The sequence below is a fragment of the Pteropus alecto genome, unplaced genomic scaffold (genome assembly GCF_000325575.1).
Source record: "Pteropus alecto unplaced genomic scaffold, ASM32557v1 scaffold20, whole genome shotgun sequence".
In the NCBI taxonomy this organism is placed as follows: domain Eukaryota; kingdom Metazoa; phylum Chordata; class Mammalia; order Chiroptera; family Pteropodidae; genus Pteropus; species Pteropus alecto.
Window position 1 is genome coordinate 11,406,081 of NW_006436298.1, and position 25,198 is coordinate 11,431,278.

General features: G+C 40.1%; 1 protein-coding gene and 1 pseudogene across 1 annotated transcript in view; one reads left to right on the top strand and one right to left on the bottom strand.

Annotated features, from left to right (window-relative positions):
* PDE8B (phosphodiesterase 8B) overlaps positions 1-25,198 on the top strand; it is a 215,120-nt gene that overhangs the window by 143,308 nt on the left and 46,614 nt on the right. The window contains exons 7-10 of the mRNA XM_025047845.1: positions 2,333-2,411; positions 4,083-4,223; positions 5,772-5,860; positions 7,941-8,001. Coding sequence (XP_024903613.1) covers positions 2,333-2,411; positions 4,083-4,223; positions 5,772-5,860; positions 7,941-8,001 — 370 coding nt within the window. The remainder of the gene's footprint in view (positions 1-2,332; positions 2,412-4,082; positions 4,224-5,771; positions 5,861-7,940; positions 8,002-25,198) is intronic.
* On the bottom strand, positions 21,487-21,605 carry LOC112480865 (annotated as a pseudogene).

Below are 25,198 nucleotides of genomic sequence, written 5' to 3' on the forward strand. Positions count from 1 at the left end.
AGTTACCTTCTTGTGCTACTTTTTCCAGTTTTTGAACTTCTCAACCTAAAGAATACATTTGAGGTGCAGGTTTCCAAGGTTCCCAAGAACAGAAAATTAATAAAGCTAGGGTTCTTCTGCATGAAGAGTATTAATAATTAATACAAGCAATTAAATTCCCAAACTCGAGGAACATGATTCAAGTTGATTACCTCATTTTGCTGCAGATTTACTTAAAATAGAACCGTGAACCAAATCGGTTCAAAGCCTAGATCTAAACATTGCGGTCCACTAGTGTTTGTCACTGGGTAAAATAATCTGCCGGTCCCACCAATATCCTTTCACTTCAATTGTTGATAAGAATTTGCTTTGTTCCATTGGGCATTATACTTAGTGAAGATTCTATGCTTTGTGGATAATCATACAACGAATGTTTAATAATAAATTTTAGAGATTGGAGCAAAGATCTTATATAAAGGCAACCTCTTGAATTGACAAAAACAATACCCTGAAGTACCTGTTTACATACTTAGTTGAGACACAGGTACTTTAAGAAGCTACTTGGGCAAAAGAGGAATTTATCATTTGCTAAAATGCTTTAGAGCTTAATTATCCAGCTCTCAAAGTTAAGGAGCTAGCCCACAGAGTGTGCTTTTGTACATCTAACTTCTGGAGGACAAGGACGCTGTCCTGTGGTATCTGGTCAGGTACTGCACCCAAGTGCCTGGGACATACTTCCGATAGGACTAGCTCTTGCCTTCTTCTTCATGAGAGGCAGCACAATAACGGCTTTGGTGACAATTTTAGAGTCTTTTATTCTTTTTTTCTTATTTTAACTGATCATGTTCACAAATGCAGAGATGCTAATAGGATAGTATATGTTTCCAAATAGATAGCCTGGAGTGATTTAAATAAGAAAACATACCACACCCATCAGGAATCTCAGTTGAGTAATTGGGTTTATGTTCTCTGCTCACTCATGTAGTAATTGTTTCACTTATCCTACCACACTGGTCCCTTAATCTCTGCGATTATAGGCACACCACCCTTCATCAGGCTAAAATCCTTCACTTCCCCATGCAGGTTACCATGCTTTTATTGGTTTGATATTTCAGTTCTTGATATACCAGATTTTTCAGGTGTAATCATGGGAAAAGATAGGTTATGATCCACTTTTCACCAACAGTCTTTGAAAGAAAGAAAACAAAGAACTATTACTCTGGGATCTTACAAATAATAAGTACCTTGTGTTAAATTCTCATATTGTCCCAAGCACTTTATGAAATACCTCATGTGAACTATCCATTTTGATTGTTGTAACAACCTGTAAAATGTTATTCTGTAGATGAGAAAACTGAGGGCCAGCGAAGATAAAAAGTTGTCTAAGGTCCCATAACCGGCAAAATATGAAACCAGATTTCACCCAGCTTGTTCTGCCCTGTCCTTTGTGAACACTTCAAAACAAAATGAGAAAGTTAGATAGATAAAATGAATAACATTTTAAGAGTTTATTTTATAAGAAGAAGCATCAATCTAGGTCAACATCTTTTTTGAAATGCATAAGAAAGCCTTCACTGGAATTCCTTAAACAACCAGTATAAATTACAAAGCTCTAGAAACTAGCTACACACCTCCTGTTAGTAAACAACTCACTGTATCTGGAGTTGCTCTAGATTTGTAAGATAGTTAAAAATTTATCCAAGAAGTTGACAAATTGAAATGATTTCAAATATTTCAAATATACAGGGAAAATCACCAAGAAAAATGCCACCCGGAGAGCTGTACAATAACGGAGAGAAGGGGAATTTTCCCGTATTTGCCTTCCATCATGCCAGTGGGTGTGGTTGGAAGCAAAGTGCTATAAAGCCTTGTTTATCAGAGATCATGAAAGAAAGGAGAAAAGAAATGTATGTGCCTGCTGGAAAAGGCCAGAATTCTTCTGATCCAATTTGGGCTTAAGTGGGTTTTCTTAATTGATGGGAACATGACTTCTCCATGACCACACTGAAGGAAACGGATCGTTGGCAGAGAACATTGGGGACCTAGAAGACAGTCCCCTGCACCTTTGTTCTCGTGTCAGTATTAAGGTTTCATTCAGCACATATGTAGTTCAATCCATGAAGATTTTGTTGGTTACAGTTATTCTCTTTGTATCATATATATGTAAATATATGCTGTTGTTTATTCATTTAGTTTGAAAGGCTAGGTTGGTGGGTTTTTGTTGTTTTTTTTTTGTCTAAACAATATCAAAACGGTTTTAATGAATCTGAGGAACGGTTTACTCTGATAAATTAACAGATGAAACACTCATGGTTTTAGAGCAGGACTAACACCGATCTTTTGCAACTTTCAGGGCCTGTAATTCAGTGTTTACAGCATTAGACCACTGTCATGAAGCCATAGAAATAACCAGCGATGACCATGTGATTCAGGTACAGAGACACTTTTTATCTTTAGATGTCAAAATAGAACCTTTCAAGTTCAAGCCACCCTTTTTCAAGTACTTTCCCATTCTCCCATTTCAGCACATTTTCTTTGGAGAAAGAAACATCAAAGTATGCAAAGAAAACTGATAGACTTAAGCTAAAATGTAGATATTCAATATGAATAAAAAAGTCATTCAGATCAGAGCCTGTGATTTCCTTGACAGAGGTGGGGTAAATTCATTGGACCATCTGTGAAGACAGCATTTATACAGAAGTATATCAGAATTGTAAAGTAAATGCTTATAAGTACCTATGGGATCAAAATATTTTCAGAGGTACTTATTTATTTGCCTATAGTTGGTATTCTCATTATAAAGTACTCATATGCCAAAGGAAATGTGTATAGTAGACAAACTTTTGTTGAAATAAAGTAGTCATATTATATTTGTTGGAAAGTAAGACCTTTATACTTAAAAAATACTCTGAAATGCAGACTTCCCACTGATGGGTGCTGGCCCACCTGCAGTGGTTTGCATAGTGACACTGTGAGGCGCACTTGCTATCATCAGTAGGGGTCAAAGTCAGTGCTCAACGCAGCCCCACGTTTCCTCTCCTGCAAAACCTCCGCTACACACAGACACCCTGCTCTGATACCGGACCAATGCCATCAGCAGCCCGCCGTGCCTAGACCCTGTCATCAACACGTTCACAAGATTATCTCATTTCCATTCAGCAACCCTGTGAAAGAGACATAAGGGCTCCATGGTACATATGGGGAAACTGAGGCCCATCAAGGTCAAAGACATACCCAAGGAAAGCCCTGGTAATAAGTATTGGAATCAAAATTTGTAGCCATTACTCTCTGACTCCAAAGACTTCCTACCTGGTGTCCTGTTTGTCTATATTTATAGAATTTGTTTTTCTGGCTGCTCCTTGAAATGGATCTGAAAGCTTTCTCATATTGCTGCCTATTGTTGGCCCACCTGTGCCCAGGTCTGCATCCTGGACTGCAGGGAAGCCAGACATGTTTCTGTTACAGACCGAACACAAATCTCATCTATTTCCAGACTCGAACAATCAATTCTCTTCATGAAACACGTTTGCTTTGCACCTCCCTCTTTTACCGTTGGCAGCCGAGTGGTGACCTCAGTAATGAGAAGGGGCTCCCTGTTCTCTGCTTTCCTTCCCCACTTGTATCTAACATGATGCCTTTCACAGGGAACAGAGTCCTTTATTCTACAGTGAGCAACCGGTGGTTAGAAACCCTGTATCTCTCTGGGAGAGGTACTGTGATGATGCTGTCACATGTTATTAATCACTTCCCTGCCTTTTGCATGAACAGGAACAAATGGGCTGAGAATGGTGGGCAATTGGAAAGGGAAGAGTTGCTGCATTGAAAAGAAAACTATACTGACTGCAGTTTTTTTTTCTTGGAGATCCCTTGAGGCCCCCTTAAAATCCTAGCAGCAATCTGAATATAAAACTTAAGAGCAAGGAGGAAGAAGTTGAATAGAGGATGTTATGTGTAAGGGGAAAATTAAAATGACCTTTGTGCTATAGATTTTGAGATGAGTCATCGCTATGGGCTATTCCAGCAAGTTCCTCTGTGTCCCAGCAAGCATTCCTCCGGGGCACACAGTGTCCCTCCGCTGACCTGTAACCACTTCCCGTTCACAGTATGTCAACCCAGCTTTCGAAAGGATGATGGGCTATCACAAAGGTGAACTCCTGGGGAAAGAACTCGCAGAGCTGCCTAAAAGCGATAAGAACCGGGCAGACCTCCTTGACACCATTAACACGTGCATCAAGAAGGGCAAGGTAGGTGAAACAAAACGAATCCGCACACCCCTCCGCAGTTGCATTCTCTTTTTCTGTGTGTTTTTCTATCACGCCTTTAAGATTGGCTTGTTTAATAATGTTATAATACTCAAGTGAAAAATCTTTCATTTTTGCAAAATGAGTTAATTCTTGAGTTAATTTTGGGTATCAAGTGAACCTGGTGAGTTCGTGTAAGGAACTTCCTTTGCCTGACTATATCCCACTTCTTGTTGCTAGAATATCCTTCCAGCCTGAGCAGAGTTGCGCCCATAAAGGCGTTGTGTGTTTTTCAGCTTATCTAGTATTTGGGGGACTAGAAGTGTTTCATGCCAGTATTTACATGAAGGCCCAATTTTCAGTCTTCCTTTTTCTGTGCTCTTTACTCCTCACAGTTCAGTAGAAATGGATAGCCTACATCTCCCCAAAATGTCCGTTTGTCAGTAGCTTCCACGTGGTCCCAGGAGGTAAAGGCAGTGGCGTAAATGCAGAGGAGCTCTCTCACTCTCCAGAGGAGCTTTGCTCTTGTAGCTAGCTGGAACTGCCTGCGCATTTTCTTTTGAGCATTCTTTTTTTTTTTTTTTTTTTTTTTTTTTACATAGTCTTTCATCTTGCTTTCTCTGATGTGAAGTAGTTAGATAAGTATTGTGTGTATTTAATGAGGGACTATTTTGCAAGAATAAAATAAGTTTAGATTATATGTGAAGGACAAAATTAATTTTAAAAAATTGGGGCAGTGAGACTGAAAAGGAAACAGAACATTGTCGAGTACTCCCAAAAAATTGCCAAAAGAATACTGCCACTCATCTGGTGACCCCAATATGCATAACAGTTAGCCATCTTGGTCGGCGGGGCAGGAAAAGGCTGCAGAGAAAAGGCTCAGGCTCTGATCTAACAACTCCCTCCCAGAAATTGTGGAGGTATCTCAGGTTCACCCTTGAAATCACCAGGCTCTTCATCCCAGCCAGTTCCCCAGGGTCCAGAGACCGCAGGAATCTTCACACTCCCTATGGCCTCTTCTACAGAAACTGCCAGGAGCCAGACTAATTTAGGGGTCCTGGCTGGAGGCCCCACAGGATAGTAGAAAGATGATGGGTTTCAAGGAGAATTAAGAGGTACAAATTTATAACCACATCCTCTACTACTTAATGTGGGCAAATTAGTTAGAATCTGAGCTTCAGTTTACCTGTCTGTAAGTTAAGGATGACAATATCAAGCTCACGGGTTGTGAAGACTTGGAGAAAGACCTCAGAGGAATCCTTTGACCTGGAGCCCCTAAAGCTGAGAACAGATCTCCACCCTCTCCCTGGTCAAGTGTCCTGGGGCCCAGGAGGAGCAGCTGGTGGTAGACCCATTGGCTTTGTGGTCTTTGTGCATCGTGACCTTGAGCCCTACGTAGTCAGCATCACAGAGGGTGTAACAATAGAGTGGTGTTTTGTGAAATGTTACAGAAGCATGTGTGAACTTCATTGGTCAACTCGATAGGACCTTCTGTAGGAAAAGACATCAGTCCCAATGGAAGGATTTTAAGAGCTCTCTTTGTCCATGTAGGAGTGGCAGGGGGTTTACTATGCCAGACGGAAATCCGGGGACAGCATTCAGCAGCATGTGAAGATCACCCCAGTGATCGGCCAAGGAGGGTGAGAGCAAACTCTTGAACTCTTTTAGCTGAAGGGCCCCTGTGGGCATTGAGTTTACATATTGAAATGCCAATGTAAGCATTAGACCCACAGATACAGTAGTAGGGTTGGGCTGTACATCGTATGTACCAAGGACACCTCCACTTGGCCGGCCACAACCCCTAGACATAGCTTCCCTTCCCCCTTTTCTCCTGCCTATGGGCTTTATGAATCATCATCCAAGCTCCCCACCTCCATGTGATTGTCTGTGGTTCTATCGTTGCCACTACTCTCTGAAAGAGCTCAATTTCTAGGCCTTCCGCCTTCATGACAACAACAAAACTAGGAGTTGACCTTCTCTCTTGAGGCATCAGCTCTGTGCAGGTTCTCTCCAGGTGAGCTCAGAGCTTGCTCCGCAAAGGGGAGAAAGAGCCTTGGAGGTCATGGTTATGGAGAGAAAGGTGTGTCTAATCCAAAGTTGAGGCGTTCTGATTCCATTTAATCTCAGATTACAAGAGAATCCTGTTCGTTTGTGGAGAGAGAAGGCAAATGTGCAATTCCTTTTCCTTCTCCCAGTTAAATTTTGGGAGAAGGTTTGTGAAGCCAAACTACATCACTGAGGAGCCTTGGTAAACCAGCCTGAAGGTCAACAGCAGCTTCAGAGTACAGATTTATAAGGGACGCTTGCCGTCCTGTGAAGTTTTGGAAAAAGAAAAGGTGGCAGTTATTATGCCAATAACCTAAAGGAGAGAGTCTTGCCTATGACTCTTAAGACTAACCGAGTTCCTTGCAAATTGTCGTGTGATCAGAAAACAAGACATTCCATAAAGTCAGCAAAGTGTCTGTGGGTCGTTCCTCCTCCAATTTTACTTATCTGGTTAATTTCGAAATTGTTCCCTCTCAGTTGAGACCACCACCTCCTATTTCTTGCCATTGCACTTCAGTCTGGGTGATGTGGGCACTAGGAGGCCCTGACCAAGGGTTACAAGCACAGAGAGAGGCCACCCAGAACCTTCTCCTGTGCACAAAGGCCTCAGCGTGGCCATTGCCACCAGTGGTCAATGCTCAGAGACCACAATGGCTTTCACGTTTTGTTATCATCCTTAGACCATCTTCTCAGAAAATTTAAGCTAAGATTCACTTTGTGAGTCCAGAATCATTAGGTAACCAAGGCAGAGGAGACATGCTATTGCTTGGTAATTTCTATCATATGAATATTTCTGCTCTTTCTGATTTTACAGAAGAGAGATGTGTTTTTGTCCAGACGTAGTGTTATTTTTCCCACTATTATAGACAGTGAGCTATCACAGGAAATTCTTATGAAAAGTAGGCAAATTTTACCTCTTCCTGTTTAGTGAAGCTCATTACAGGATAACTCTTCAGAGCCCTGCAGAGAAAACTGAACCAAAGAGAAAGAGACAGAGACAGAGGAGACTCATTACCGTAAAATCTAACATAGCCCTCTGGAATTCTTGGCTTCACTCTCAGTAGAAAACCTACCTTGAGCTGAATTTTGTGCAGATCTGAGGCACCTGTGGTCTTTTCTTGGTCTCCTTGGTGGTAATGAGCAGGGCTGCAGGCTGTTTGGGGAGTCTATGACCTTGGAATGAGAGGGTTTTTCCCTGCCTGAAAAATGCCTTTGTTATGATGACCATGCTGTGAAATAATATGGATTATTAAATACAAAAATAGCAGACATGAAATTTGGTTATTGTCCAAATGAGTCTTTTGCTTTTTATATAAGCTAAAAAATTATTAGCGTCAGCAGAATTAAAGCCAGTTTTGTCTGGAATAGCATTTCATCCTTTCACTGAAGATATCTAGGAGCCAAGCTTCAGGAGTCAGTTACAAAATGAAATACCCACTAGGAAAGTGTTTTTGAGCCAGCTATGATGAAAAGGGAAGCCTGGTTTCTGAAAGCATGTGTGAGCTGTGGGTGAAAATGCATTTTCTGTAGGTTGGGTTTTGTCTGAATTTTAAACCAACCCTAGAATAGACCCTGGAGTTTTGCTTTAAGAAGTTTCTCTTGGTGTTTTCATTTGCTGATTTGTTGAATCATCTCATTCCTGACTCACTAATAACTGATTATTTATGTTATTAGGAAAATTAGGCATTTTGTCTCCCTCAAGAAACTGTGTTGTACCACTGACCATAATAAGCAGGTACAGTATTCGGTTTGCTTCATTCGCTTTGTCAGCTTGACCACGTGTTGCCTTCTCACCACTGTTCTCTGCTTGTCTTCCTCCATATCTTCTTCTTGTTGCCAATTAAGAAGGTTTATGGCAAAATTAGGCTCCTTTGATAAATAGTAAAAAAAAAAAAATTCCCCTGTGAGCCTGTGCTACTGTCTTAGTAATGCACATCAGACTCGATTTAGCTTGTGGCTGTGCAACTCGAGACATATATTTTATGAGAGCATAAAATTTTTCCTCCAAATAAAAAATGTTCTGTTTTTCTATCTTAATTTCTTAAGCAAATAAAATGCATTTGAACATTTCACCCCTACAAATTTATATCAGAAACAAGAATCATTCCAAATTAGTACTGATTTTGTTTTTTTACCACCACATTATGCAGAACAATACCTCGAGCTTTGTCTTCTGAAGTAACAGAATTTTAATAAGTTTCTGTATTTAAGAACCTTTTTAGAGAGTTTTATCATAGACAGCAACGTTGATATTGGTACTTTATTCTTTTTGACTTATACTTTTAGTACTTAATTATGTGTTTTTACTTCATGCTTTAAAGTTTGTTGATTAAAAAAGTACTCAACAAACATAATTACCACTTACCTGTTTTTGAAAACATACAAAATATAGCCTTTGACTTAGGTGAGGATCTGAAAAGAAGGGACAATATCTCTAAAAGATATAAAGGACTTTGGGAACATAAGCCATTTTAGTGGAACATGTCAGATACTTGTTAAGTGGAGGATCAGAAGGTGAAGCCTCACCACACAAAGAAATAAACTGGGGGACGACAGGACCCAAAGATACTGGCCTCCTCCCAGTGAGAAGGGGGCTCCCGAAGGGGAAGTAGGGCTGAGGGCAATGAGCCTGTGCAGGGCTTTCCACTGGTGTCCCAGTCCATCGGACGTATCTGTGGATATTTGAATGTGTTGCAAAATGATCACCTAGTTAACATTCATCACCACACATAGTTACAGATTTTTTTCTTGTGATAACTTTTAAGATCTACTTTCTCAGCAACTTTCAAATATACAACATAGTATTATTAACTATAGTCACCATGATGTATATTACCTCCCCAGGACTTATTTATTTTATAAGTGGAAGTTTGTACCCTTTGACCCCCTTCACCCATATCACCTACCCCCACCTCTGGAAACCACCAATCTGTTCTCTATGAGTTTAGTTTTTGGGTTGGGTTGGGTTTTGTTTTAGAATACACATAAGTTATGTCATATGGTATTTGTCTTTCTCTGACTCATCTCACTCAGGATAATGTCCTCAGTGTCCATCCATGTTGTTGCAAATGGCAAAATTTCCTTCTTATCACAGAATAATATTCGATTGTATAGCAGGCCCTCAAATAATATTTCGTTCGATGTTGTTTCATTATAATGTTGATGAGATGCCATAGGAACTTAACTCTTGTTTATGTCAATTAGCCTATGGTAAAATTGGTTTTGTTATATGTTGTTTCACTTTAAGTTTCAGAACCTATCAACAGTGTTAAAAGAGGACTTAACTGTGTATGTACATATATGTGTGTGTGCACGTGCGTGTGTGTGTGTGTGTGTATATACTTACGCACACATCCCACATTTTCCTTATCTGTTCCTCCACTGATGAACACTTAGGTCATTTCCATGTCTTTGCTACTGTAAATAATACTACAATGAACATAGGGGTGCATATGTCTTCTCCAGTATGTGTTTTCATTTCCTTTGGCTAAATACCCAGTGTGGAATTGCTGGACTATATCATAGTTCTATTTTTAACTTTTTGAAGGAACTCCATATTGTTTTCCATAGTAGCTGGACCAATTTACATTCCCACCAACAGTGCACGGGAGTTCCCTTTTCTCTACATCCTCACTAACACTTGTTGTTTCTCGTCTTTTGATAACAGCCATTCTGACAGGCGTGAGTTGCTCTCATGTAGTTTTCATTTGCATGTCCCTGATGATTAGTGATGTTGACACCTTGCCGTATACCTGTGGCCATTTGTGTATCTTCATTGGAAAAATGTCTAAGGTTTTTGATCCATGGTTGGGAATCTGTGTATGTGGGGAGCCGACTTAATTTATACGTAAATTTTTTTAATAAGTTTATTTATTTAAATTAGTTTCAGATATGCAGTACATTAGTCAAACATCTATAATGTTCATAAAACGATCCTCCCAATAGCTCCCTCCCTTCCCAGCCCTCCTCTTAGCCATCGTAGTAATGCTAACTACATTCCCTCTTCCATGCTCCCCGTGCCCAATATCAACTACTAATTTGTACTTCTTTAACCCTTCACCCCATTCTCCCAGCCTCCCAACCCCCCTCACATAAATTTTTGACTGCACAAGAGGTGGCACCCTAACCTCTGTGTTGTTCAGGGGTTAACTTTATTCAGATCCTCTGCCTATTGTTTAATTGGATTTTTTGTTTGTTTGCTGTTGAGTCATATGAGTTTTTCATATATTTTTGGATATTAACCTCTTATCAGATATATGATTTGCAAATAGTTTGGTAGGTCACCTTTTCATTTCATTGGTGGTTTCCTTTGCTGTACAGAAGCTTTTTAGTTCGATGTAGTCCCACTTGTTTACTTTTGCTTTCATTGCCTTTGGGTGTTAACTCCAAAAAATCATGGCCAAGACCAATGTCAAGGAGCTTCTTGCCTATGTTTTCTTCTAGGAGTTTTATGGTTTCATGTCTTACATTCAAGTCTTTAATACATTTCGAGTTGATTTTTGTGTATGGCATAAGATAGTGGTCCAGTTTCATTCTTTTGCATGTGACTGCCCAGTTTTCCCAACATCATTTATTGAAGAGACTGTCTTTTCCCCGTTGTATATTCTCAACTCCTTTGTGGTAAATTAGTGGACCACATATACACAGGTTTACTTCTGGGATCTCTATTTGGTTCCATTGATCTGTTTTTATGCCAATACTGTATTATTAGATTCTATAATTTTGTAATATAGCTTGAAATCAGGAAGTATGATGCCTTTAGCTTTGTTCTTATTCAAGATTCATTTGGCTATTCTAAAAAATATTCTAGAGCAGCCAAAGCAATCATGTGCTTATTCATAAGATTTAGTTCCACATAAAATGCCTCCTTTAGCACTGACAATTTTATCTGGAGTCAGGAATTGTTTACTTCACACCATAAAGTCACGCAGAGAGGCAAGTCCTTGGAGACCTCTGAGAAAAGAAAGGAAAGGAATTGACTTTCAATGGGAAAAAAAAAAATCCCAGGAGGAAGAATGAGATCACATGGGAGGTGACATGGGCAGAGGAAGGGGCACAAGAAATGCTGGTGGCTCTTTAGAGATGAACTACTGATCCCAAGCAGCACAAACCAACCTGAATGGGCTGTGGGTCCATGATGCAAAATCCAGGTCCACTTGGGCACATTCATGCTCGTGCTGGAAATGAGCCAAGCACAGCTCATGTCCAAAATCAAGCACAGCCTTCTTCCACCAACCTAACCTTATTCCCTCTCCTTCCTCTTTATCTCAGTTCATGAATGCCCCCCCACCCGACCCCCTTGCTGCAATCTCCCTTTCACCAGTCTCCCTGCAACGCTATGTGCCCAAATTCTACCAAGCCTTCATGGTCCAGCCCGAGAAACATTGAGTCCCATTACCCTCTTCAAGCCCCCAAAGTACCTTCTTTGCTATATATCACCCCCACCATTATCATGGCTATTTGCGTGGCTATCTGTCCTCTCCTCTTCAGTGGGATACCAGGATGTGCTTGTCTTTGTGTGTCCGTGCTGCCTGGTACATAGTAGGCCCTCAGGCTATTGGTTAGCTTGAATAGAATTGAATGGCTAGGTCCTGGCCTCCTGCCACCTGTAAACTCTTCCTACTTCACAGGAAAAGAGGTCAAGCCCTTAGACAGGACTTAGGGATGCAGAATCAAGGGGCCACCTCTTCTTTTCTGAGGCTTGAAATAGAAATGTATTTACTGCCATGAATTAGCTGCTGTTCTGAGAATAGTGGAAACACAGAGCTCAGATACCCTGAGCCATTGACGTCACCTAATGGTGCTGCACAGGCCTAGAGAGACACAGATTTTCCAATAACAAAGAATTTTTATATCTCTGGCTAGCCACAGTGTTTTTCCTCCTCAGAGAAGGCTGAAGTGAATGGTGATGGGTCTGTGATGGGAAGGGCTCCCCAGAGGGTTGGGAGCAGCCTGTCTGCAGGCAGTTCCGGTGGTGCTGCTTCCTTGGGTTTAGCCTGACGTCAAGATTTCTCCATGGGTTTGCATTTTAAACAAGGAATGAAATCGTAAGCCAGGCTGCTGTCTTCTGGTGATGCTTCTCATCAGCAAAGATCTGTTTTTCTATATGAACCCTGTAGCTCTTTGTCGAGAGGCTAGAAATGCTCAGCGAGGTTTGTCTGCTGTAAACATCATCTCTCCCTTCACCGCACACACACTTTCTCCCAAAATATGTATTAAGCACCTGTTCTGTGCTGCCACTAGGGACACGAAGTCTCTGCCCCAGAAGCCATGGGGGCCACAGGCAGATAAACAGGGTACATTTCTAGAGCTCAATGTGGGGGATATGCAAACCAAGTGCCAGAGACAGGACCCAGAGAGACTGGCTAGGATTTTTTTAGGTGCCGTCTAGGACAAGGGGCAACAAACCAATAGGCTAAATGTGGCCTGTTTTGTAAATAAAGTTTTATTGGAACACAGCCACACTCCTTTGTTATATAGCACTGTGGCTACCTAACTACAGTTGCAGAAGAGACCATATGGCCTGCAAAGCCTAAAATATTTACTGCCTGGCCCTTTACAGAAAAATTTTGCTGACCCTATTTCTAGAAGATAATTTGCCACTTTCTTAGGCCAGGAACAGTCTGCCTAGGCCCCTCAAAAGTCCCCCTCTCCAAGCATACACACACTTCTTTGGGCACCCTTTACCTTTATCTCAGCCCCCACACTCTGGTTCAGAGCTGCGAGGATCTAGTTTTCCTGAGGCTGTTGCCTTTTCACTAGGTCCAAATCCAAATGCATGACTCAGGCTATGAAATTTCAGCGATCCGGTCCCGGAGCTCGTGGAGGGAAAGGGATGATTCCAGGATCTCGACATTATACTAGTTCCTCCTACGCCGGCCTGGTCAAAGCAGAGACCACTGCCGTATCTACAGTGCCCACCTCCAGCTCAGTCACAGTGCATCTCCTTCTCACTTTCTCTTCCAGGCCTTGGCTGTGAGAATATGGGGAGCACAGCACTCCTGACAGCTAGTGTGCCAGTGATGGGCTTGGAGCCCCGGGAGACAGTATGGGAAGCCAGAGGACAAGAGACAGGGCTGCAGTTGGCAATGTGGATTGGATCACCTGGTCCGCCTTCTCATGGAGGAATTACAGGCCATGGGGAAGCCTCAGGGGAGGTGTAGGTATCTCATGTCCAGTAAGAAGAAGTGGTTGTCTTGTGAAGTTAGGGAGCATGGCCCATGTAATGAGCAGCTCCAGAAAAGAAGCCCTGTTCCACGGGCTTAGAGCAGGGGAAGGTCAGTGGCCAGGCCCAGGGAGGCGTTCTACTTTCTAGCTTCTCGAGGTTCTAAGACAAAGGCTGATTAAGAGCAGAGTGATACCAATCTGACCTGGATTTTGCACAGGGCTTTCCAGAGCTTGAATTCCTGCCTTTGGAATTTCCTTGACCACCTTGTTACCCTCATTTCATGACAGAAAGGTTGGTTCAACTATGGAAAAAAGTAGGAAGGATATAATTTCTGAATGAAGAACACCTATTTAGCATGAATAAGTTTGGCTTGGTGGAAAAACGTCTCTGCCACTGCAGACTGATAAAAGCATTGTCACAGCTTGACATTAGTCTGGAGATAGACTAATGGAGGTGACTGCTTTAAAAGCACTTTGATGTATGTAACTCACTTGGGAATAGTGCAGGCAGAAATGGGGACCGTATTGACCAAGTTTGCAATGATGAAATCTTGCTTTGAGATAAACTTTTGGGGTTCATTTATATTTTGTTTTATAGTAAGCTATTTAATCTTGAAATTGTTATAAAGATTAGGAAAAGATTGAACTTTGCTGTAATAATAATGAATAAGACTAAGCCTATCAGAAGCGCCTAAAACAAGATACAAAGAGTGTAGAGCATGAAAAAGGTAGAGAGCAGGTCTTCAGTTTTGTGAAAACTTTGGGGAACGGGGGACTGGGCCCTGAATGCAAAAGCAGCAGCGTCTCAAGGGATCAGATTAGGCTCAATATAGGAAAGAATTATTAGAATAGACCAAAGTTGGTAGCTTTACTGGGTAGTAAGTTCACCACCATAGGAGATAAATAGAAGTAGACTGAGCACTCAGTGGGAAAAGCTGTCTAGGGAAAGTTACTCATTGGCCAGGTGTTACCCTAGATTAGTGGTTCTCCAGGTGTGATTTTCTGGAGCAGGAACAGCCCCAGGAGTTTGTTAGAATCGCAGTCAGACCTACAAAATCAGAAACTTTGAGGGTGGGCCTTGGCAATCTTTTTTAATAAACCCTCCATGCTATTCTGATTCACTCTGAGGTTTAAGAGCTAGTGGACAAGATGAATGGCTTCAAGATTCTGCCAGTGGTTAATGAGTGGTTCTGTTCTGGGTTAAATATAGTCAGAAAAGATTGTTTTCACTTCTGGCCCTCTACCCTTCCCCTCCCAAGTATGAAGACCCTGACTCAGCATTGTGCAGGACCCCAGCCATGCCCAGCCTGTGCCGTAGACCTGCCCATCCAGCCCTGAAAAGTAGCCATGCAGATCGAGACATGGGCTAAATATAAACCACATGCTAGAATTCAGAGACTTAGTATGAAAGAGAATGCAAATTATCTCATTAAAAATCTCAGTCTTGTATTGATTACATGTTGAGATAACATCCTACACATATTGTACTTAAAATATTAAGGCAAATTTCTCCTGTTTGTGTTTTGTTTTTTACTTTTTAATGTGACTACTAGAAAAATTTAAACTTTTTATGTGGTTTGCAGTATTGCTACTGGACAGAACTGGTCTAGCCTTTCCCTCCCCTGCCAAATCTTACCACGAATCCAGGTCCCCCACACTTTCACAGGTGTTAGAGGGGCCAGCAAGCTCTGCATATAATTGAGTCTTCCAGTGAGTCAGCTGCGGTCTTACTGAGCCTCCCAGCAGACGAGGAGGATGTTCTGATGGGCACTTAAGCAGACCTATAGGAAACTTTTTTTGTTTGGGGAGTTGTTGGGGGCACTTTCATTAGTTCCCAAACTGAAGCAGAAAATTAGTTCTCACTCTCTAGAGCTCTCGAGTGGATAGCCCAGGCACCATGCCTCTGACACGTTCCTACCCATTGCCCCTATGGTCTGTTCTGGTTCCCCACCTCCAGACTGGCCTTCTGTTGGGTGCGACTGTCCCTACTCTCCTCACATTTGCCAAGTTCTGTTCCCCCTAGTCCTTTTCTTCCTGGAAGGAGGCTTGGATGATGGGCCTTTTCACGACTTTTGGACTTCTCCTCTAGCATGTGGCAGAACAGGGTCCTGGTTACTAAGACAATCTAAAATCTCATGGCATTCTCCATAAAAAAAGAGAAGAAAGTGGATGCTTTAGAGAACGAGGAGAGAAGGGCTCATAGAATCCCTTGCTGGTTTCTGTTTATTGCTAATGCTAATCCCTAGTGACAAAAACAAGTTTTAAATTTGTCCCGAATTTCCAATACTTGAGATCTGTCATTTGTTTTTGAATGGTATGAACCCTTCGCAACTTCCTCGTCCTTCAGGACTCAGCCCAGCTTCTCCTCACCCCAAGAAATCTTCCCGAACCTGCTGACTATGTCCCTTCCCATTAATGAGGTGACCATAACACTTCTTGTCAGCATCACCCATTAGACCATTAATCTTCCACTGCTTTGGGTCAATCTTCAGGTTGGGGCAGGGACCCTACTGTGTGTGCCCAGTAGACATCAGGAAATTATTTTGAAAACTAATTTTTATTTCTTAGCACAGTAACCTTTGGAAGGCATAGGAAATTAAAGATGCAGCTCTGTGTAGCCCCAAATTATTATTACATTATTATTGATCTGTATGTAGTCAGATATGTCTCAGGTGCTGTTTCGAAGAATATTTGCTGTGTTCTCCCAAGGCCCAGATCTAAGTGTAACTTCTTAACAGGAAGTTGGAGAAAAAAAGACACTGCAAGTAAAAACATGAATTCAGTTATCCCTGAGAGTGGCTATTCATTTAGAAATGTATTTTATGCAATCAATATATTACCATGATACTGAGTTTGTACATATGTACTCTGTTCACAGTAGGTGCCCCAAATATTTGTTGATATATTTGGTAAAGCCACTAAGTAAATAAAATTTTTCCATTTAGCTTTAGTACATATTTACACAAAGCTATTTAAAGAAAGGCCTCCGATATTGCAAAACTGCGTTTTTTTCCTGAGAAACCACATTTGAACAGCCAAACCCTAAGCAGATGTGAATGGGGTACCTGCTGTCTGAGGGTACAGACAAGGAGCTCATAGCAGGAACAAGGGACAGGCAGGGACACTGAGAATTCAGCAGTAGGATTATGTGTGTGGGAAAGTTTTGGCTCTGAGAACAGAGACACAACATCCTGCCTGGCGGTGGTGGTGGCTGCCATAGGGTAGCCGGTCACCACAGGGGCTTCATGCAGCCCCTGGGGTCTGACGCTGAGAGGGAGTCACTGGGCATGTGCAGCTACACTGAGCACAGAGGGCTCGAAAGCCGCCTCATTTCAGGTAGACACAGGTGCCTTCCACCCTGTCGGAAGCTCAGCCCTCATGGCCGGCAGGGCAGTAAGCCTGGGGTTGTCCACTCATCCTGCATGGTGATGGGATTCCTTTGCCCTATTCTGCTTCTCATCCTGTCCTCTCTGCTATGTCAATATGTATTCGTAAGGCTCTTATGCAGTGGTGGGGTCAGGTTGAAGGTGGAGGACGAGGAAAACAGGGGAAGAGACTCAGTCTTAGCTAGAAATCGGGTTTGCCTCTGTGAAGCCATTCATACCTGCTCGCCAGCCATAGCTCACTCCAGCAGGCAGGCCCCACTCAGGAGCCTCAACACTGGAGGCCTCAGGATGAAGAAAAACTAGTTTGACTTGAGAAAGATAGGTTTGGTAGTGAGCAGTAAACAGACAGATACATTTAGGACAATAAGACAACTGGGACTTAAAGAGGAGATACCGTGTAGGCCTTTGGGAAGGAGAGATTTTTCTCCATAAATATAACTAAAATTCGAAAGGCTACATTTTTTTATGATTCACATCATTCAGACTATTGCAAAATTATGCTTACTGTGGAGACTTATACTAATTAGGCCCACGAGACTTTCCTATTACCTTAGACCTGACAAGTTAAAGTTTTACTTATTTACCACTTCTTATGCAATTTGTGAGTATTTGTCCTATCTAAAAATTTTTCTGACTCCTCTTAAGGAACTAATGCATTTCACATTGAGGAGAACTTTTCGGTTTGGGGCATGTGCTCGGCCTATGCTGAGCATTCATTCATCCCTTTAATGAGCATCAGTAACCTTTAGGCACTTTGGCCCAGTGGAAGACACGAGGAGGAACGAGGCTGAAGTCACCATGTTTCTCTCCACATCTCCTCCTTCTGAAATCCTTGGTTTGGCTAATGAGACCCCCATTCACTTAGTCACCTTCACCTCCCTTGCTTTCGTGAGTCCCCTGCATCCTTGAAGCCACTTAGTTCTAAAGATTGTGTCTTCCTCACAACTCTCGCATGCCCTTTTCTGCACCTGACTCCTGCTTCATCCCATAATGTCCTCTGGGTGTCCTGCACTGGCCTCCTGACTGCTCTCTCTCTGCCTCCATTTAGTGACATGCTGCCACCAACTCATACAGACTCAGGACAGCTGATTGCTTAATTTTCTGGAATTTTGTGAGCTAGCTGTTAAACCAGCCTTTATTAATTGAATTATAGATGCATGCAATTAAATAAAATAGGCAATAAGTACTAAAAATTCCATCACTTAAGTTTGTTACTACCTTTTACTATTATCAGTGCTCTTGAGGTTATTTACATTTGTTTCATCTGTATGGTGGAAATGCCATACAAAGTTGTGCTGTCGTGCATGCATTTCCCCACTCCACGTTCATTCAACATTGCGTTGATAGCTTCGAACAGCCATGCTGGGAGCATTTTTTAGACCAAGGAAATCGGCAAATGCTACAAATCAGGACGTTTTAAAAAACAAAACAAAACATATTTACTTTATTATTTTAAGTGCTCTTCTTGAAACCATTGTAGTGAAAACAAAAAATAAGCGGACAACGCCCTCCCTTGCTAAACAATGTTATATTTATGGATATGTTACTGTTTATATCTTGAAATTCTATAATATCATAAACCTGTGACAAAATCTAAACAGGGATATCTATTGCAGGAAAATAGGAAAGATACAGTTTATATGGATAAAACCCAAAATTTCTTAATCCATATTTCTGACTTAATCCAGATCACAATATATCTGTGTGGGTTCAGATTTTTCTTTTTTAGAGATATAATTGACATGCGACATTGTATTAGTTTTAGGTGTACAACATGATATGTGTATACATTACAAAATGATCTCCTACAATACGTTAACATTCATCACAACACAGTTACAATTTTTTTTCTAGTTTTAAACATTTAAGACCTCTTAGCAATTTTCAAATATGCAAAACAGTATTAACTGTAGTCACCATGCTGTACATTACATCCCCAGGACTTATTTGTCTCATAACTGGAAGTTTGTATCGTCTGACCTCCCTTACTTCTGGCAATTGCCAGTCTGTTCTGTGTATCTATGAGCACAGTGTTTTGTTTTGTTTTAGGTTCTACATATAAGGGAGAGAATGATATTTTTTTCTCTCTTTGATTTATTTCATTTAGCAAAATGCCCTCAAGGTCCATTTATGTTGTTACAAATGGCAAGATTTTATTTTTTTGTGGCTGAATAATGTTCCATTGCACATATGATTTTTTTTTATCTGTTCATCCATCAAAGGACAGGTTGTTTCCATATCTTGTCTATTGTAAATAATCCTCCAGTGAACATTCAGGGAGTGCATATATCTTTCTGAGTTAGTGTTTTCGTTTTCTTCAGGTAAATACCCTGAAGTAGAATTGCTGGATTGTATTGTAGTTCTATTTTAAAATTTTTGAGGAACCTGCACACTGTTTTCCATAGTGGTCACATCAGTTTGCATTCTTATCTACAGTGCATGAGGGTTCCCTTTTCTCCACATCCTCAACAAAGCATTTCTTTTTAATAACAGTCGTTTTAACAGGAGCAAGTTGTCTTCTCATTGTGGTTTTGATTTGCATTTCCCTTATGATTAGTGATGTCTTCTTTGGAAAAATGTCTATTCAGATCCTCTGCCATTTTATTAATTGGATTTTTTTTTTCTGAGTTGTGTGAGTTCTTCATGTATTTTAAATAGTAAGCCTTTATTGGATATATGATTTGCAAATATTTCTCTCATTCTATATACTACCTTTTCATTTTATTGATGGTTTCCTTTGCTGTGCAGAAACTTATTTTGATATCGTCCCATTTACTTTTCTTTTCATTGTGTATGCTTTGGGTGTCACATAAACTTACATTCTTACCTATGTCAATATTCTTACCTATTTGCATTCAGACCAATGTCAAGGACCTTCCTTCTTATGCTTTCTTTTAGGAGTTTTATGGTTTCATGTCTTACATTCAAGTCTTTAATCTATTTCGAATTGATTTTGGTATGATGTATGATAGAGGTCCAATTTGATTCTTTTGTATGTGGTTGTCCCATTTTCCCAACACCATTTGTTGAAGAGGCTATTCTTTTTCCATTGTATGTTTTTGGCTCCTTTGTCATACATTAATTGACCATATATATGTGGGTTTATTTCTGGACTCTCTATTATGTACCATCGATCTATGTGTCTGTTTTTATACCAAAACTATACTGTTTTGAATATTGTATGTTTGTAATATAATTTGAAAGCAGGAAATGTGATGCTCCAGCTTTGTTTTTCTTAAGATTGCTTGGGCTATTCAGGGTCTTTAGTGGTTCCACAAAAATGTTAGGATTTGTTCTATTCTGTGAAAAATACCATTGAAATTTTCCTAGGGATTGCATTGAGTCTGTAGATTTCTTTGGATAGTATGAACATTTTAACAATATTCTTTCAGTCCATGAGAATGGAATATCTTTTCATTGATTCATGTCTTTCTCAGTTTCTTTCATCAGTGTCTTGTAGTTTTTAGTGTATAGGTCCTTCATTTCCTTGATTAAATTTATTTCTAGGTATTTTACTCTCTTTGATGCTATGGTAAATGGGATTTTCTTAATTTTTCTTTCTGAGAGTTTGTCATTAGTGTATAGAAATGCAGCTTTTTTTTTTTAATTATTGATTTTTGTATCCTGCAACTTTACTGAATTTGTTTATTCTAACGGGGTTCTTTTTGGTGGACTTTCGGATTTCTATATATAGATCATGTCATCTGCAAATAGAGACAATTTCACTTCTTTCCTTCTAATGAATGCCTATTCTGTTTCTTGCCTAATTGCACTGGCTAGGACTTTCAGTGTGATGTTGAGTAAAAGTAGTGGGAGTGGACACACGTATCTTGTTCCAGATCATAGAGGAAAAGCTTTCAATTTTTCACTATTGAGTATGATGTTATCCGTGGGCTTTTCACATACGGCCATTATTATGTTGAGGTATGTTCCCTCTATACTCATTTCATTGAGGTTTTTATTTTTATTTTTTAATGGTGAAAATATATTTAGATTTAGCCTGCTGGATTCAGTTTAGGTAATCCTAATTTTATTGGCAACATACAAAGCATCATAGTCTGGAGGCAATCAAACATATGCCTTATTCTCTCCATCAGGCCTGATCAAGGTGTTGACCTTGGTCATATCAATATCACAGAGCTTCTTCACATCTTGTTTGATCTGGTGCTTGTTAGCCTTGACATCCACAACGAATGAACACCAGTGTGTTGTCTTCTATCTTCTTCATGGCCAACTCCATGGTCAGGGAAACTTGACGATGACATATTGGTGCTCTTCTGAGGTTATTTGGGCTGCCTTTGGAGCTGCAGTGTCTTGGGCTGCCGGAAGGTGGGTGATATACGAATCTTCTGTTTTGTGTGTGGCTGTGGACATCTTTCATCACTACCTTTTTAACCTTCAGAGGCTTTGCTTTGGTTTCAGTTCTTCTTTCTTTGCTTTTGGAGCCATCTTCGTGAAAAGTTATTGAGAATTTTTATCATGAATGATCATTGAATTTTGTCAGATGATTTTTCTGCATCTATGGAGGTGATCAAATGATTTTTATATATCATTTTGTTAATGTGTATTACGCTGATTGATTTGTGATTGATTTGCATCCCAGGAATAAATCCCATTTGATCATGGTATATGATCCTTTTAAAAAACAAACAAACAAACAAAAAAAACACCTACAGCACCCAGTATTCTTGGGTGGCCTCTCATCCAAGTACTAACTAGGCCCGACCCTGCTTAGCTTCCAAGATCAGACGAGATTAGGCACATTCACGGTGGCATCACTGTAGACTGGTATATCATCCTTTTAATATGTTGTTGAATATTTTCATCTATGTTCATCAAGGATGTTGACCTGTAGTTTTCTTATAGTATCCTTGTCTGGCTTTGGTATTATGGCAAAACTGGTTGTAACTGAGTTTTGGAGTGTTCTCTTCAATTTTTTGGATGAGTTTGAAGATTGATGTTAATTCTTTTTTAAATGTTTGCTAGAATTCACCAATGAAGTCTAGTCCTGGTTTTTCTTGTGAGGTTTTTTTTATTACTGGTTCAATCTCCTTACTAATAATTGGTCTGTTCAGATGTTCTGTTTCTTTATGATTCAGTCTTGGTAGGTTGTATTTTTATAGGAATTTATTTCTTCTAGATTGTCCAATTTTTTGGCATGTAATTATTCATATTTGTCTTTTATGATCTTTTGTGTTTCTATAGTGTCAGCTGTAATGTTTCCTCTTTCTTTTCAGATATTATTTGAGTCTTCTTTTGTTGGTGAGTTTGGCTAAAAGTTTGTCTATCTTTAAAAAAAAAACACAGCTCTTAGTGTCATTGATCTTTTTTTTATTGTCTTTTTAGTCTCTGTTTCGTTTATTGTTGCTCTGATCTTTCTTTCCTTCAGCTAACTTTGGGCTTAGTTTGTTGTTCTTTTTCTAGTTCTTCAAGTTGTAAAGTTAGGTTGTTTATTTGAGTTTTTCTTGTTTCTTAAGGTATGTGTTTATCACTATGAACTTCCCTCTTAGAAGTGCTTTTGCTACATCCCATAAGTTTTGGTATATCATATTTTCATTTTCATTTGTCTAAAAATATTTTTTAATTCCTCATTTTTTCTTTGACCCATTACTTGTTCAGGAACATGTTGTTTAATCTCCACATACTTGTGGATTTTCTAGTTTTCTTCTTGTAATTGATTTCTACTTTCATACCTTTGTGGTGGGAAACTATGCTTCATATGATTTCAATCTTAAATTTATTAAGACTTGTTTTTTTGCCTAACATATCTCTTCTGGAGAATGTTCCATGTGCACTTGAAAATAATGTGTATTCTGCTGCTTTTGGATGGAATGGCTCAAGTCCATCTGGTCTAACATGTCATTTAGGTCCAATGTTTTCTTATTGACTTTCTGTCTGGATGATCTATTCATTGATGAAAGTGAGATATCTAAGTCTCCTGTTATTATTGCTATTTCTCTCTTGAGGTCAGTTCTGAAGGACAGGTTTGCCAGGTAGAGGATTCTAGTTTGAGAATTTTTTTTCCCTTTCAGCCCTTTGAATATGTATTGCCAGTCCCTTTTGGCCTGCAAAGTTTCTACTGAAAAAATCTGTTCATTGTCTTATAGGGCTTCCTTTATATATAACAAGTTGTTTTTCCTTGCTGCTTTAAGATTCTGTCCCTATGTTTAACTTTTGACAATATAGTTATGTGTCTTGGTATGAGTCTATTTAGATTAATCTGATTTAGAACTCTCTGGGTTTCCTGGATCTGGACATGTTTCCTTCCCCGAGGTTAGGGAACCTTTTAGCCATGATTTCCTCAAATAAGTTTTCTGCTGTTTTCTTTCTCTCCTTTCTTTCTTTCCTTCTTTCTTTCTGGTATCCCTATGATATGAATATTGGTCTACCTGATGTTATCTCATAAGTCTCTTAAGCTGTCTTCACTCTGTCATTCCTTTTACTTTTTGCTGCTCTGAGTGGATGAGTCCACTGTTTTGTGTTTGCTTGTTGATCCTTTCTTCTGCTTCATTTAGTCTGCTGTTGAACTTCTCTATTGAATTATTCAGTTCAGTTATTGTATTCTTCAGCTCTGTGATTTTGTTTGGAACTTTTAAAATATTCTCTCCTTGTTGAAATTCTCATTCTGTTCATACATTGTTTCCTGACCTCAGTGAGCATATTTATGACTATTATTTTGAACTCTTTGTCATGTAAATTATTTATCTTTAAGTTCTTTTTCCGATGTTTTATCTTTTTTTTTTTTTCATTTGGAACATATTCCTTTGCTTCTTCTTTTTTCTTGACTCTCTGTGTTGGTTTCTGTGCATTAGATAGAACAGCTACCTCTCCCAGTCTTGACAGCGTGGTCTCCTGTAAGAGATGAACTGCATCTTTCCACCCTGCCCTAGCTCTTAGTTGTTTTTCATGCTCTCGTGATTGTCCAAGTAGTCTACTTTGTTCTAGTGGTTTCCAGGAGTTTAGAGTATGCTAAGACCTGTCAGTTACCAGTGGGGAGGTCTTAGAACCTAGTGCAGGCTGATTGGAAGCAGACCCTCAGGCAGTAGCTTTTAAAGTATGCAAATATACCTCTTACAGGCTAAGATGGAAAAATGGGTGTTTCTATCTGCTGTCTCTGTGCTGTGCCCTGCAGGTATAGCCTGTTTAAGAACTGTTTCTCTGTTACAGTCCTATTTGACCTGTGAACGTAAGCCCCACTAGCCACCAGAGCCAGGCAATCAAGAGGTGTCTCCTGTGTGGCAGCCACAAAAATCAGGGTGCCTGCCATATATGTGCACAATCATCTTTCAGGGAGATTCCAGTGACATGGGGTGGAGCAGAGGGAGATCATGAAGATAGCATCTGCCAGCCTCCCCGTCTCTGGAGAGTATTTCAGTGGGCCCCTAGATGTGTGTGTATAATTATAAGCCTGCTCCTCTGGCCAAAGCTTTTAAGATAAGCAAATAGGCCTCTTTCACAGAAAGATTGAGTGGATTTCAGTTTACTGTCTTGTGGATTTCAGTTTACTGTCTCTGCAGTGGGCCTTAGGGTTTAGCCGTAGTGAGTCTGTGTGAGCCCTTTAAGAACTATTAGTTCCCTATAGCCTTGTGGGTCTTGTGGATGCAAGCCCCACTGGCTTTCAAAACTAGATGTTTTGGGGGCCATCTCTCAGGTGAAAGTCTTACATGTTGGGGTGCCAGATATGGGGTTTCCTGGATTTCTTTCAGAGGGAACTGTTTTTTATGTAGTTGTACATTTGGTGTTTCTGTGAGAGGAGGTGAGCTCAGGGGCCTTCTCTGTTGCCATCTTGAACTTAAAAATTCCCAGAACTTATTTTTGTTTGATTTTCTAGACTTAAGAAAGTGTCAGAGAACATGTTAATAATACAGATCAAATTTAAATGTGCATCAAGCCTGTGGCAATTTCATTGTAAACAGCACAAAAAAATGGAAGAAATATTCCTTGAGTATTCAAGAACTATTATATGATTTAACAAAGAAGTTATTCACATCATTGACAAATGAGTGGGGTTCCTATGCATCTGTTATTTTATTTTCATCTTACCGTTTACTGTAACTGAAAATATCAACTCACATTCATGTTGAAACACCACTTATTCATCAGTTGGGACCATAAGTAAGCTACTTATACACAAGTTCAGCAAAAAGTCAACAAAAGCATTTTGGGGGAATCAATTGACTATATCAGATTTATGATACAGAATATTTTATATTTTAATATTATTTAGAAATCGTGTGCTGCACGTTCTTTATATCAAGTTGGCAATTTTTTTCTTAAAGGGCAGGATAGTAAATATTTTAGGCCCTACAGTCCATCACAACTGTTCAACTCTGCCATTGCAGCAGGAGAGCAATCATAGCTGATATGAAAAAGAATGGG